The sequence below is a fragment of the Centruroides vittatus genome, unplaced genomic scaffold, assembly GCF_030686945.1.
Source record: "Centruroides vittatus isolate TY-2023 unplaced genomic scaffold, ASM3068694v2 contig_799, whole genome shotgun sequence".
In the NCBI taxonomy this organism is placed as follows: domain Eukaryota; kingdom Metazoa; phylum Arthropoda; class Arachnida; order Scorpiones; family Buthidae; genus Centruroides; species Centruroides vittatus.
The window spans coordinates 717,402-733,208 of record NW_027122516.1 but is presented as its reverse complement, the minus strand read 5'-3'; the positions used below and the strand labels follow the sequence as shown (position 1 = coordinate 733,208).

General features: G+C 31.5%; 1 protein-coding gene across 1 annotated transcript in view; it reads left to right on the top strand.

Moving 5' to 3' along the window:
- LOC136981962 (astacin-like metalloprotease toxin 2) overlaps positions 1-15,807 on the top strand; it is an 84,857-nt gene that overhangs the window by 9,418 nt on the left and 59,632 nt on the right. Inside the window, exon 2 of the mRNA XM_067278387.1 lies at positions 1,965-2,090. Within this exon, the coding sequence (XP_067134488.1) occupies positions 1,965-2,090 (126 nt within the window). The remainder of the gene's footprint in view (positions 1-1,964; positions 2,091-15,807) is intronic.

Sequence of the window (15,807 nt, the reverse complement as noted above, 5' to 3'; positions counted from 1 at the left end):
ATGGATTCGGAAATCTGAGATGACTTTACACTTAAGAGCTGAACGGATTTGAAGTTGTTGTAATCTTGTATCACTTCAATTAATGAAAAATTTGAAAGATAATGGTCAAATTAGGGAATTTAGAAAAGTCTTATATGGCAATTTCAAACAGGATTTCAGTTTTAGAAAGTTAAATTTAATCAAATTATGCACAGGGTGTCCCAAAAGTCTCCATACAGTGACATAAATCAAACCCACCAGTGTGCATTAAATAAATTTAGCAAGTACAATTTGTTAATTTATAGTGTTCAGAAAGAGAGAAAGATTATGTTAATTAATTAAAGAAGAAATTAACTTCTTTGTTCAGTAAAAAAGCTTCTATTGATAATAATTAATAGAGTAAACGACTTTGATAGTGAGATATGTACTGTACAATGTGTTTGTGTGTTCAACATCTTCATTTATAAGGATATGATAATTTGCAAATATTTATTTTATTAAAAATGTCTGGAATAAATAGCAATTACTATTTTATGATTTATAGCATATAAAATTAAAATTTCAAAGATTTAAATATAATTTATTATAATTATAAAATATTAATGTTTTACAAATAAATACGATAATATACATCACATTTAAGAAAATCATTATAAATTAAATTTATAATCTAATCTTCAGGATACAAGATTCTAAAGAATAAAATAAATAAATCTTTTTTGTTTTAAAAGATTAACGAAGTAATGTATAAATCTTGTGAGAATAATTTAATATAATTTTATTAAAATTATATAAGTTTTTACATCGTTAAAACTCTCACATTTAAAATTTTATAATTGCATTAAATAAATAATCCAGTTATAAAGATTTAAAAATTGTTTAATTTTTATTATACGGAATTTAATTCAATTTATTTGTTTAACTCGATGTTAATGTGTGTACACGACAATTAATTAAAGGAGGATGTTATTGCAGTATTTCGTCTTGAATGACAAATCAATTAAGATCATGAGGTGAAAAATAGATTAGTTTCATGCTTATATAATCCCTTATTACATTCTAAATATATCAATTATGTCAAATTATCAAATAAATTTTGTGTCTTCTTAGGTCAGTATATAATAAAATAGCTAAGTATAGCACGCTTACTATATTATTATAGTAAATATCGTAATAATATGATAATAAAGCTATTATTTTTACTACATTTGTAATTATAGTACAAATAAATCGTAGAATATAAATATTGTCTTTTTAAAAAATGTATCACATATACATTATAAAATCGTACGTACAGAAGTTTATAAGTTAAATGGGTGAGTTTTATTATAAAAATTTGGATTTAATCACACTGGACTTTCCAGATAATTACATTTTTCTTTATAATATTGCAAATTTTAATTCACTAATATCCAATATGCATTTTTTGCAATCCTGTGCCTGAACAGTTGTTTATTACTTTTCTATATCTAATTTAATTAGCTCCAAATATTCATATTTCATTTTAAATATTCTTTCTGTTTCACCTATATACAACTATGTCACTGGAATTATACAATTACAATTAAATTTATATACTAAATTATTCTGTTCTAAATTAAATTTTATTTGTGTACAGTACATTGTTAGAAATGTATCAAGCAATAAATTAATTGAGTGTTATTAGATAGTGTTTTGTATTGCATTTTAGTGATTAAAATAGTGAAAAAGATGTACAAAAGCTTCACTTCTATAAAGTTTTTATGTTACAAATGCTAACAGTGCTGAAAGCAGTTGGAAAACACAACTTGACCGCTACACAAGGGAACGTAAAAAAGTGGAAGACAGCACTGGTAGAGGTATCGCAGTGGTACCTATATAATGTGATAGCTAGGTTTCTGAGGAACTGTCCATAAACAAATGAACAGTAAATATTTTAGGTTAAATAAGAATATATGTTATGGATAAAGCAAAAAGTATTTTTTGTACTGTTTTTATAACAACAGAACTATCAACAATATATCACCAATCTTAGCAGCTGGTTCTGATAATCCACCACAAGATATTGAGCCTGTGTATGCCGAGTCGGTAGATCTTTTATGTCCTAATGACAGAATAGCATTTCTTTCAAGGTAAGCACTACAATAATTATTTACTGATGAAGCCTTTTTACCTACTCCTGCTTTTTCCCTGTTATAGTCCCGCATCAGCATCATCACAGTTAGAAATTGAATTTGTGTAATACCATCTTTGTTGTGTGATCTTCACTGTACGTTAATAATCGGTTGAAGATGCGAAAACGAGAACTTAAAATACTAAAAGCCTTTTCGACTACACTACTCGACGAGCATGGCATAGTCTATAGTCTATGTTATATATATATATGCTACTACTGCTGGATTTATATTTATGTTCTTTTATTTATTTTATGTTTTTGGCTTCTAAGAATGCTAATGTTTGAATTTGAAAGTGGAAAACAAGTGTTATAAATTTCGAATGCCGTAACGGCCGTAACGGAAAAAAAAAATTCGTTTTGGATAAGATTTTTAAAAAGTGTTCAAAGTCTTCTCTTTTAAAGATGATTTTAAATGAGTTCTTTAGTAATAATGGATTCTCTACAATGATCTAGATCAGGCATCTCAAACTCATATGATATTATAGGCCACATGATCTATTTTGTGTTAAGTCGGAGGCCGCATGTTTTCAATGTTCAAAAAATTAATAAAATACGATTTTTAGAATGATTATATTATGTATTATGTATTTATTAGACTCGATGTGTTGTATATTATACATACATAGACATTTTATATTTCATGTTATTTTTTTAAACTTGTCAAGATGGCTTGTTTACGTTAATTGTCCCGCGGGGACTGGATGGTTTTGTCCAGTCGAGCGGAAGGAGAGTGGGAGGGACGAGGTGGGGTCGTCGGTAAGACGACCGGCGATATTCGAACAAGGAAGACACCAATTAACAAGGAAACAACGGTTTATTGGATACTAATAAAACGTTACAAAAATCTAACATTGAGGGGAGTTATAAATCCCTAACACGCGAAGGAGAGAGAGAGTTCACATAAGTGAGTTCCATACCTCTTTGTTAATCCGTCTATTCTTAACAATCTAATTGGGCACCAGGATAAAATTATTCGTTAGGCACAAGGGTAAGATGGTAAATCCAACGTGACTTGATTTTGGTCGACGATCTTCTCCCAAGGGGGGAAGAGTATAGCTTTTTGATGGGAAAATCGGTGACGTGATCGATGGCTGATTGCGATTAGGGTTATAGGTGTTCCCGGGATCCAAAACAAATGACAAATTCCGATGCTAACTATAAACTTAAGGTGCAAGTTGATCTGCCACAGTGTAAAAACAATGGATAGTTGACAGTTAGGGGAAGATGGTCTCTTATTTTTCTCAGCTAAGGAATTTTGTCGACTAAACTGTTGTATAATAGAGAATTATTAATATTAAATAATTAAAATTTCGGACTATAAAATCCAGATCTCATACAAGTCATCAAAATTTGGTTGAATATATTGAGCTGATGCAATTTTTAAAATTGATGATAAATGTTGATCGGTTAACCTTGACCTTTCTGAATTTTTGTTATTTTTCATTAAAGAACATAGTTGCTCGCATAAATAAGTGCTTCCGAACATACATAGCCATACAAACGATAACATTTTAGGAAACCGATCTACAGATAAATATGTATAAAAATCTGGAATTCTAACTTCTATATATTTTTGCTTCAGCAAATTATCACATTGGATTTCAATTAATTCCTTTTGTAAGTTTTCATCAACAATTTCTAGAACAGTTAGAACAAAAAACAAAGAGAAATTCCTAAGCTTAACATAATATAATAAAATATGTACAAATATACAAATATCAGTATGGCTGACGGCCACACAAATATGTGTCGTGCGTCAGATTAGATCGCTCCGTTTTCTATCATGTTTCTAATTGTCTTGTGTTTTTATCTCCGCTTTTCATTTGACGCCTCGCGCCAGCGCGCAGCGTCCCGAGCGATCACGCAACCACACGCGACGCCAGCGTCAACCAAAAAGTTCAAACTTTTCAACTTCAAGCGTCAAAGCTCGATATTTAAATTTTTTTAAAACGTCTTGGCGGGCCGCGTGTTTGACCTGCCTGATCGATATCATTGGGTTACGTTTACATCAATTACCAAGGTGCAGCAAGAGCATTAGAGACAATGAATTATGATTTGATATATGGAAAGCCAATCCGTAATATGTGGATATCAGAGAGATGCTATTTGAAGAAAACTGGTATCGGGAATGTTTACATTAAAAATTTGGAAAAGCACATTACTAACAGAGAAGTATATAATACATTTTCAATTTTTGGAAACATTCTTTCTTGCAAAGTTGTAACCGACGAAAGAGGTATTTCGAAAGGATATGGTTTGTTTTATTAAATTATGGCTACGCAACACTTGGACGATCTGCCTAAGTGGATGCCTTCTGGAAGGTCGTTTTAGGTGTAACTGGTCCCTATTTAGGAGTTACAGACGTGGAGAAAACCCGGAAAACTCCAAATGGCCAACCCGTCTTGGAGAGGCGCGAAACCGTGACCGAACTCCCAGTGTTCAGGGACAGAAACTTTTTGGCCACTGGTGAATTTCGAAAGGATGTGGATTGTACATTTCGAGATAGAAGAAGCGGCAAATAAAGCTATTTAAAAAATTAACGGTATGCTTTTCAACGGAAAAAGTTCATGTTGGCAATTTTATCTCTCGAATCCAACGTGAAAATTGTTTGGACTTACCTACTACTTACTACTGGGATACCTGTGGAAGTCGAGACTAGGGACTTAACATCTTTTAAAACGCACAAAGAACAATACCGTTTCAAGGTTATGGTGTTTGGTTTAAAGAATGGTGCTGCCACCTTCCAAAGAAAAATGAACAAAGTCTTGGCTCAATTTCGATTTTGCGCGGACATACATTGACGACATCTTTTCAAGTGGCTGGGAAACACATCCAGACCATCTAGATAAGGTTTTCACGAAATTGGAAGAAGTACGTTTCATCTTAAATATCAAAAAATGCTCCTTCGCTAAGCCCGAGATCAAGTATCTTGGACACGTCATCGGCTCAGGGAAGCGTCGCACAGATTCCGGCAAGGTTCAAGTCATCTCGCGGTTAACCGTACCTAGAACCTAAAGGCAATTAAGAAGCCTCTTATGTTTATGCAATTATTATAGAGAATATATATCCAACTATGCTGCCGTAGTCTATCCACTCACGGAACTTACCAAAAGAAAGGTTCCGGACATTTTACCCTGGACAAAGTCCGGTACCTGGACCCATGATAATATGAACTTTTTAAACCAATTTAAACTGATTAAGCTAGCCAATCATTAGCTTCAAAACATATACAATGCACTGTACCTTAAAATTATTCCCAAGCTTTCTGTTGCTGAAATGTGTTAAATTAATCGCATTGATCGGTTTTGCGCAAGACGGATATTTAGGATAAAATATGTACAGAATACAAACATTTTAGTTAAAAGAATTCTTTAAAAAATTAAGTCTAAATAGGTAAAATAGAAGCGCAGGTAACGGAACCGGATGCACCGCTATTATTGTAATTTGGAACAAGAATCATTTTCATTTGAAATAACTACGGGTATATACACGAAAATAGTTTAAAAACCACTTAATAAATTTATAACTTATATCAAAATATATGAAGATTACGAACAACTTTTTAAATCCAAATGGGCTGTAAGTACTTCATATTCTCGATTAAATCCTCGAAACTAGAGATAAGTAACGGCGGAACTTCCGGTTTGTTGGAATACGATGTTAGGTTTGTATGATTGGCAAGATATAAATTACACATCATAGATAAAACTCTGATTCTAATTGAATATGGGTGACAGTTTTCTATGCTTACACAGGATGTCCGAAAAGTTTCCATACATACAAAGGTAAAATGTAACTTTATTCACAAAACATTAAAAAAATGTCAGCATTAAGACTTGTGTCAGTGGATTGACGTAGTAAGGCAACGGAACACATGGGTGATCTGCCAATTGGGTAAGTTCTAGCAGGACTTCCTATGTGGAAAGTGGATTTTGTTTAGGTGCTAGACACACGAAGAAAACCCAGAACACTATGTGAGGTCTCGATGTCATAGATCTTAGTCGTCCATGTTTGTTGGCATCTTTACGCAGATGATTTAACATATGTCGACTTAATTCCGCCTGCAATATTTTGATATTGTGGAAATTGATCTAAGAAGAAAATGAAGGGGAAAATAAATCTAGCAATTTTTCCGTTTCCACTTTAATTAAGTGTTTTAATGGCTTTCTTGAATTTTCTATACCAATTAATAATTTTGAAGTTTTTATCCAGTTTATTCCAGTGACAAAACAATTCATAGACTGGAAGCAGCTCGTCCTATAACATGCTTAATGGCAGGTAGAAGGATATTATGTGACAAATCTACAATTAAACCGACATTTATTAATCTAAATGACAAGTTTATAGCGTCACGATGCTGTCTAAAATGACATAATTTCTTCTGTCTGTCTGTCTAAGTACAAAAATTCTACTTACTTATCCCACACAAATACGAGTCACGTGTCTCCTAATACCTACAAATTTCTTCGTGTCGTGGAGGTGGACTGACCACTCGTACGTAACTAACATCAAATAGCAGAGTAAATTGAATTATAAAAGAGTGGATATTATAGAACGCTTTAATAATTCTTCACCTAGAAATTTTTTTCATTATATAATTCATTATATTTTTCATTATATTATCATTATTATTATACTCCCGATTTTTATTGCATTATACTCCATTATACTCCGAAATTATACTCCCGATTTTATTTAATAATAATAATAATAATTATTATTATTATTATTATAATGCGGAGAGTAAAAATCGGGAGTATAATTTACTATCATTAAAGTAAATAGACATTATCTCGAGAATTTCAAGTGAATTTAAATGATTACAAAACAAATTTAATCGAAATTTGTTTCTGCTGGTTAATTAATTGAAATAATTCTTACCAATCATTTATTTATCAGGTAAATGCCAAAAATATTTAAATTTATATCAGAATATTTGGCATGTTCTTCCTATAGATTTCTCGCAGAGTTTTAATTGGATATAAGTTTTAAGTATGATATAGAAGAAAGCTTTGATAAAATTTATTGTCATACATGAAATTTACTACTACTTTTAACTGAATTTGTTAACTTTTGAAAGCATAATACAATTGTGTTTTGTGAAGAAATAACTTAATTTTTATACGCAAGAAAAAAGAAACCAAAGAGATAACAAAACTAGAGAAGTGAGAAAGTAAAAATAAGAATGAAAAAGAAGAAATTGCAGAAAAGAAAAATAACCTGAAGCAGATATGATAAAAGAAGAATGTTGATAAAGGTAAAGACATTTGGCTTTGATCCAATTTTATTCCTTTGTTATGAATATAAATCAATACATTGAAGAAGTAGCTACAAGTCTTATTAAATTTCGAATTAATTCATTGTATGCTTCGTTTCGCGAAAGAGAAATTTATATTAATATGTTTGTATTGTTAACCTCCCACAGCGATATTGTAGCTTGACGTTCTGATTGTGTTCGAAATATATGCTGCTGTTGTTCAAAGAATCGATCAAACATTCCTGAAACAATGTTAATAATATATAAAATGTATCTCCTTAGCTTTATATAGTTATATATACGTTATTTATCTTCGTGTATGTCATATATAAATTTTTAATGCAAGTATGGTCTAATGGACATACTTTTAAAGGGAACGTTTGTCAACAATTTTCCATTTTAGTAAATTTATATACCAATTTAAATTTTGATTTAGTGAGTTTTCTTTTTTGGTACAAATACACAAATACAATGTCTTTATGATATAATCGTATCAACTTTACCACCTTTCGTGGCATTATTATTGTTATTACAAACCGGGTGAGGTGCCTATACATTTTTTTTTCAACGCATATAACTCGCTTAACTGTAGTTTCAAGATGAAATAATTATATAATGCATATACAGCCAAAGGTTATCTTTTAATAAAATGTAAACAAAGTTAAGTAAAATCTCGACGTAACAGAGTGGTAGCAAAGAAATGATTCGCTATTCAGTGCTTCTGTAGAACGAATTTTCCCTTCGATAATCCTCAGCTCCTGGAATGGTATACATCTGCAAGATCGTTCCAAAAAAAAAACGAAGAAAAACAATAATAACATCGGATTCCTGCCAGGCTCCCGATGCTGCAACCTCGCTACTGTACTTATGCATTGTGATCCGCTACGACAGATTCAAATATCAATTGTAGCATAGCTCCAGACTAGGCCTTCACCCACAGTAAGAGCTAGATGCCACCCCGCAATCTGCTATAGGCCTTCCTACCGACCCGTCCTGCCTTAATGTAAGGTCCATCGAGCCAGTCGCAATACCCACCTCCTCGTGCGCAGTGCTTAAGAATTTAATGACAGGATAGGGCTCTGTAAAGCACTGCTCCCTCTTCCTAGAGGACCTCTGGTTAAAATTGTCAGGTCCGCACACCCAAAACGCATATAACTCGCTTAACTGTAGTTTCAAGATGAAATAATTATATAATGCATATACAGCCAAAGGTTATCTTTTAATAAAATGTAAACAAAGTTAAGTAAAATCTCGACGTAACAGAGTGGTAGCAAAGAAATGACGCTTGTCCATTTTGGGCAACTATCCCTTACCTCCGGGAGAGTTACCTAATACTTAAGGGTGAGATACCTCTTTTATTTAACAATTTAATCAACATTTTTGCACTTTTCGTATTTAACACACTCATTATACTCTGTAATACATATTGTGCATGTTTCGTGCCTTCATTTTTCCAACAATGCGCATCGAATTCAATTGGTTTTACTTCTCTTGATTTTATGTCTTATACGATAAACACTTAAACATGTAAAAAGTATAATAAAAATAACCTTAAAAAGGCTTCAGTCGGTTCTTGTATATATGAAAATGTAATTAATTCTTAAAAAAGTATTGTGAGTTTGCACAGTGGGATATTTGACTGATTGGTTAATGTTACCTATGGTTCCAAAATGGCGGCTAGTCTCTGATTCCAGCAAATAGAAGAAAGGAAACAGTGGGGACGCACGTTCTAACCTAACCTAACCTATTCTAATAAATTACCATAACTATTACCAATAAAATTGTTAGAATAGGTTAGGTTAGAACGTGCGTCCCCACTGTTTCCTTTCTTCTGTTTGCTAGAATCAGAGACGAGCCGCCATTTTGGAACCATAGGTAACATTAACCGACTGATCTAGCTAGGCAAAATTGTATCTGTAGTTCTATTAGTTCAAAGTCTCCTTTCTTACCAAATTATTGTATTTTCAGTAATTGGTAAGAGATTTTATTAAATGAATAAGATAATTACATTTTCAAAGTACGTTTTTACGTTGTTTTAATATTAAAAAATTGAACAGATAGAATACGATTATTTAAATAATTCTTTATGAAATTATACCCTCTCTAAGGAGTCTGTAATTTCTGGTTTTTCTAAGCATGAGCCCAACGGTTAGCATTTCTAGAATTTCTTTTAAGAAATGTTTCGTTTTCTTCCTTGGTGTTGGCAGCATACCCGTTAAAAGGAAATCTAAGCTTAATAGTAACCTGTTAATAAGGCGTATGTAATAATTTGTAATAATTATGCTATTAACGCATATTGTAACGTTGGCAATTGTCACCATATATTTTGTTTCATGTATATCATCCAATCATTAAGGGCCACTAAGGTCGAAATACATGTTGGTTAAGTTAATTAAATAGACTGGGTGTGTATTAAGCTTAATCATTAGTTATAGCAACTAGAAAAAATATTGTGACATCGTCTCAATGCCTTCAATTTTCAATTTTTATATAAAATATCATTAGGATTATGCTTAGATGAATAATCATTAGGATTAGCATCGTGAATAAGCATCTAGGATTAGATGCTTATTCACGATGCTAACTCGTTCCATAACGAGTGTTCATTAATTAATTTTATCATCTTTTTACTTTCCCGGATGTTATGTATAACAGAGGGAAAGTATAGCGATCGGTCAAAAAATGATCCCCCCCTCAAGAGTTTTACATTTTCGGTCTTCGGGGAACTTGAAACGTTGATAAATGCCAAAAATCTCGGAGGTAATTTCTGTATGTATGAATGTCAGTGTGTATGTGTGTTGGGCATGCTTTTCTTCACTTTCTTTGAAGCTAAATAACGCATGCGATTTTTCTGAAAATTTTCTGAAATTAGGCGGAGAGGTTTGCGTATTAGGGCCATTCATGCTATTAACTTTTGGTGATTAAAAGTCGAAGGGATGGGGAGATAAAGCGGTATGTCATATCTAGCGTAGAGTCTGACATAATAACGATTTTACTCATCATTAGCATTTACAATTATTTATAAAACCCATCCCTATCCTCAAAATTAAGTTTCTTGCCATTTTATAATAATTAAAAATATAAAAAATTTTATTAATAAGATATCCTAACAGATAGCGCCACCAAATGTTGCCGGAAAAGTTAAGCAACTCTTTGTTGGATTTTTTTTCTTTTCAATATATATATATAACACAATAAGTAATGTATCTGAATTCAATTTGAACCGTTATTTTACTTATAATAGTAATAACTTGGTACGTTAATTAACCCAAAATTGTATCTTGTAACATTTATATAATTTTATAAAATCAAATCAATCAATCAATCAATCAATCAATCAATCAATTATAAATCAATAAAATAACATTTTTATTCCAACACTACCCTCGTTATCTATGTTCAAAGATAATTAAAATATGTAACTTACAAGATCCAGCAACGAGTTGCATGACTTTCTCGGCGACAACATTTATAACTGCATTTGGCGCCATCTATTAAGATGTTTTTTTTTTCTTTGTAAATGCTAATAACGTGTAAAATCTTCATTGAGTCAGACCCTACTTATTTCTTTCTTTTCTTATTTATGCTTCAGGAAGAAATAAGTGTTTTTTACCGGTGTCAGTGTGAGTGTTGATGAAACACTTACTCGCTAAGTCTCAATTCTGTGCACTTCACACACAGAATTGAAAAGAGGAGAGAATGAAAGAAGTGACTTGAAGTGTTTATCTCGAAACTTTAGTGTTTGTAATATGACTTTTGTACTGATTTTCTATTGATTCAAAAGATTATTGAACAATAACGATGTCCTCTTAGCAAACGTTTCCAACTGTCATTGATGGGTTTAATATATAATTGGTTTTCCAATTACATGACATTAAATTGAATAATCAAAAAAATGACCCCCCGAAGATTTTTATACGTTTTGGACCAGGACACTTCGAAACGTCGAGAAATGCAAAACTATTTATTGGTAATTTCTATATGTATGGATGTTAGTGTGGGGGGCACTATTTTGTTCACCCTGTATGTAGCTAAATAACTCCTGTGCTTTTCGACGAAAATTTCTGAAATTTTGCACATAGTTTTGTGTGTTAGGGGGATTGATGGTACTAAATTTTCATGGTTAAAGGTGAGAGGGATGGGAAGATAATGGGGATCGTGTGTATCTCCAGTAGGGTAGGACTTAATGACGATTTTACTCGTTATTAGCATTTACAATTTTTTATAAAACTCGCCTCTACCTTCAAAGTTAAGGTTTTTGCCATTTTATAATAGTTAAAATTATAAAAGCTTTTAAAATAAAATATCATATTGGATTGCACCACCAAAATTTTAAATGTTGCCGGGAAAGTTCAGCAACTAGTTGCTGGTTTATTTGTATTTAGCCGTCTTAATTAGATAAATTATTTATTCAACTACATGAACTCAGAGTATAACAATAGTAGTTATTTACAATGTACAGAATACCCTAAAACGAAATATAATTCGTTAAGGTACTTACGTACGAATTAAATTTACGTTTTACTCATTATTTTAAAGTGTATTTAATGTAGATTAGCCATGTCGCATCTAGTTATACTATTTAATTTTATTTAAAATAATTATAAGCGAAAATATGCCCAATTTCGCTTGTCTACAGGCGCTTCTTCCTGATAATCCGGCTAGTGAACCTACGCGGACCCAAAAACATAACCTTTACGTAAGTCGAGGTGTTACTGTACATGTTTTTTTTTTGTTTCGGCTTGAAACGATTACAAAATGTGGTGTCATACTTCTCATCTTCTGTGTAAAGCAGTTTAAATCCTGCAAGTTCGAGGAGGACATACATGTCTAACATAATAACCGTAATAACAGAAACATGAAGTAACGAAGCAGACTACATTAAGGACGGACGGCCGAGTAGTTAGGTGACAGTTTACCACTTCTGTGACCAGTAATTGAATCCTGGAGGGTCGAAAAACACTAGAAACTCACCGTGGGTGGTCTGTTGAGATATCTCAAGACTCTCACATAATAGGCTTGCCTTCTTAATGCCTATTGGGCTGAAATTTTAAAATTGCAGATCTATAAATTCCAATGGGATTTCTCTGTCTGCCCATCCTTAATCTGAAGAATAGAGTTAGATATATAAAAATGGAGACCAGAAATGGAAGACTTGTTATCGGAACTCACAATAAATAATTTCTCCTTAATATAGAGAAATACGTAAAAACAAGTCATATAGCATTTATTAAATAAATAAGTTATATAAGGTGCCATACTTAAGTTTACAGTTCGAGTTATTCGAATATTGGAATATTTTAGATCTGAATAATATTGATGGTAGTAGGTGCACCATTAATGTGTTTGAACACTGGTAGTTGGTCATTGAACCGATGACCAACTACCGATGTTCAATGGTTTTATTTATTTGTCTACTGGTAGGCTTGATTTTTGTCACTGTGTGGAGACTTTTGGGACATCCTATAGTATGATTAGTAATTTATAAACACGAAAGATTCTCGTGGAAAAGATATTTGTGGAAAAAATTCATTCAAAAGTACTCACTAGCGCTTGACAAAACCAACGCAATTCAAAATGGCGCCATTTCAAGGTTTCATTATATTAGTTCTAGCAACAAGATTCATTTACTCTTTCATAATAAATTAACTTTATTAGTTTAACTCAATGCTGATGTCTTTATACAACAATTAATTAAAGGAGAATGTTATTGCAGTACTCCATCTAGAATGACAAATAAATTAAGATCATGAGGTGAAGAAGGGATTAGTTTCATGTTTAGATAATTCTTCACAAATCTAATTACACACCAAAGATATCAATTAGTCTGTCGGGAACGTAAAGGCTGATGATAATTTTAAGCTTAAAACTTTTGTTTTAATAAAAGTTTTATGGACTGGAAAAAATAATCTGCATGTTTTTGTATTTGTGTTATTGTAATTTTTGTGTTATAACAATCAATTATATTCAAACACCAAAACACTTTCTGAGTTTACTATTAATTTATTATTCAAACGTTTTCACCTTATTTTTAATAGGCCATCCTCGGGAAATTACTGTTCTACAATCGAACACAAAGCTTTTCGAATACACGTTAAATTTAAAATTATTTAAAATCTTTTAAAACTTCAGCATTAAACTGTAATATTGTCAAACATCTATAGATTACTAAGAAATGATAAAGACGAAGCAAGAATGCAAGAAAAAGCTGGTGTTTATAAAATTCCTTTTGAAAATCAGCAGTCGGGAGTGGCAAAGTTATATGGGTGTAACCAGAAGAAACTTGGCAATACGTCTAAGAGAACACAAGTACGACGTTAATAGAGGACACAATAACACCATTTTGGCAGTCATGGCACAAACGGAAGGAGCAAATGTAAAATGGGATAAGGCAAGAATAGTTAAGGTGGTCCAATCTCTCCGACAATTGCATTAGGTATGGAATAATGGAGATATGTAAGAGTAAAGTGAATAACGATTGCTTAAATGCCAAGGACGCGAATGCTCTTCTAACGGCCTGTAAATACATGATAGAAAAAGTAATGGGAATTAAAAACCCTTAAAAACTTGTGGCGGTTATGCTTAAAGTGATTTAATGTATTTTCGTTATATTAGTTTATATTTTTACATTTTTTTAGTTACATAATGTATTAGTACTTTATTTAATATTTACAGTTTAATGTTAAAGTTTTAAAAGATTTTAAATAATTTTAAATTTAACGTGTATTCGAAAAGCTTTGTGTTCGATTGTAGAACAGTAATTTCCTGAGGATGGCCTATTAGAAATAGGGTGAAAACGTTTGAATAATAAATTAATAGTAAGCTCAAAAAGTTTTCTGGTGTTTGAATATAATTGTAAGTAAACTGCTGAGGAGGTGGGGATATATTATAACAATCGTTTTATGTATTTCAGTCTGTAAATAACATGTCAAAAATTTTACCTTTTTACCCAGTGAACAGGAACTTGTTTTAAATTAATAATAAAATTAATATCAGTACTTACACAACTGGAATATTGATAGAAGAAGTATTTAAGCGTCATATCCATTAATTATTATAAAAATAAAACAAATATGAATGTGATATAATCAAAATATACTGTATCATTTGAATAGCTATTTTGTCATTGTAAAATATTCGAAATGAAATACAGTAAAATTAAATTTAAGAGAATTTCAATTGACTTTCTTACACACAAAATATAATAATATGGATTGGAAAATACATTCAATTCTTACAATAAAATCAACTCTCACATTTTACTTTTCTGGTTCTGTTATGTTTAACCGAGGGAAAGTATGGCGATCGGTCGAAAATGACTTCCAAACTTTTACATTGTTGGATTCAGGGGACCTTGAAACGTCGAAAAATGGAAAAAATTCGGTCAAATTTTTCTGTGTATGGATGTTAGTGTGTGAATGTTGAACAATTCACTCACTTTGAAGCTTAATAACTCCTATGCAATTAACATAGATTTAGATGACCGGCACGACTCTAGTGTTAAAGGAAAAGTATGATCTACAGGGACAAGACACTACTAATTTGAAATGGAGAGCATATATTTAAGATTATATAAATTAAAAATTGTTTTCCCCCGACATTGTGACGATGTTACAATAAATAATTGTATACTTTAATTCCTCATAGCGTAACTTCTAAAATTCTCTTTTAAAAACACAAATTTCAATATAGAACTACTTACACCGTAAGTAGAACGACACGAGTAAGATGTAGAGTTCTTAATTAAAAATATAATCTGTAAAACTATAAAAATATACTATATATTTTTATAGTACTATATACTATATAAATTCAATATACTAAGTATATTGAATTTATTTGTTCCAGCAGGCCGTTCGAAGTCCGAATTGTTCGAAGTCGAATGAATTTTGCGTTAGAAATAATGGAAAATGAATTAATCCTTTTCTAGTCCCTAATCCATTTCGATAAATTTAAACACAAATTCCCATAATTTAACGTAAAAGTAACATAATTAAATGCCAGAAGAAAACCAATAAAACAAACAGTTGTATCGAATTTTGGAATATGAATACTCGTAAATCGTGGTCAAACTGTATTTAAGTATCTAATATACATAGAAGAAAATCTCAGAAAAATTGGAAGATGTTAATGTAGTATTTATTCAATGTTATTTCATAGAAAATGTTTGCAATAAATGAATATAGAGTTTGACGAAACATTACGATTTTCTTATGCAGAAAACGTGACTGTAACATCTCGTGAGACACTGGTTTTCACAGTTGAATGTGGATGGCATTAACGATGTTGTTATTCGGTTATGAGGAGAATTCTGAAAGAAAATGTTTTCATTCTGTCGTTATATTTGGGATGAAGGAACATGACGTTCATTTATAATAATATAAGATTTGTTAAAGTGTCACGTAATATTATTTAC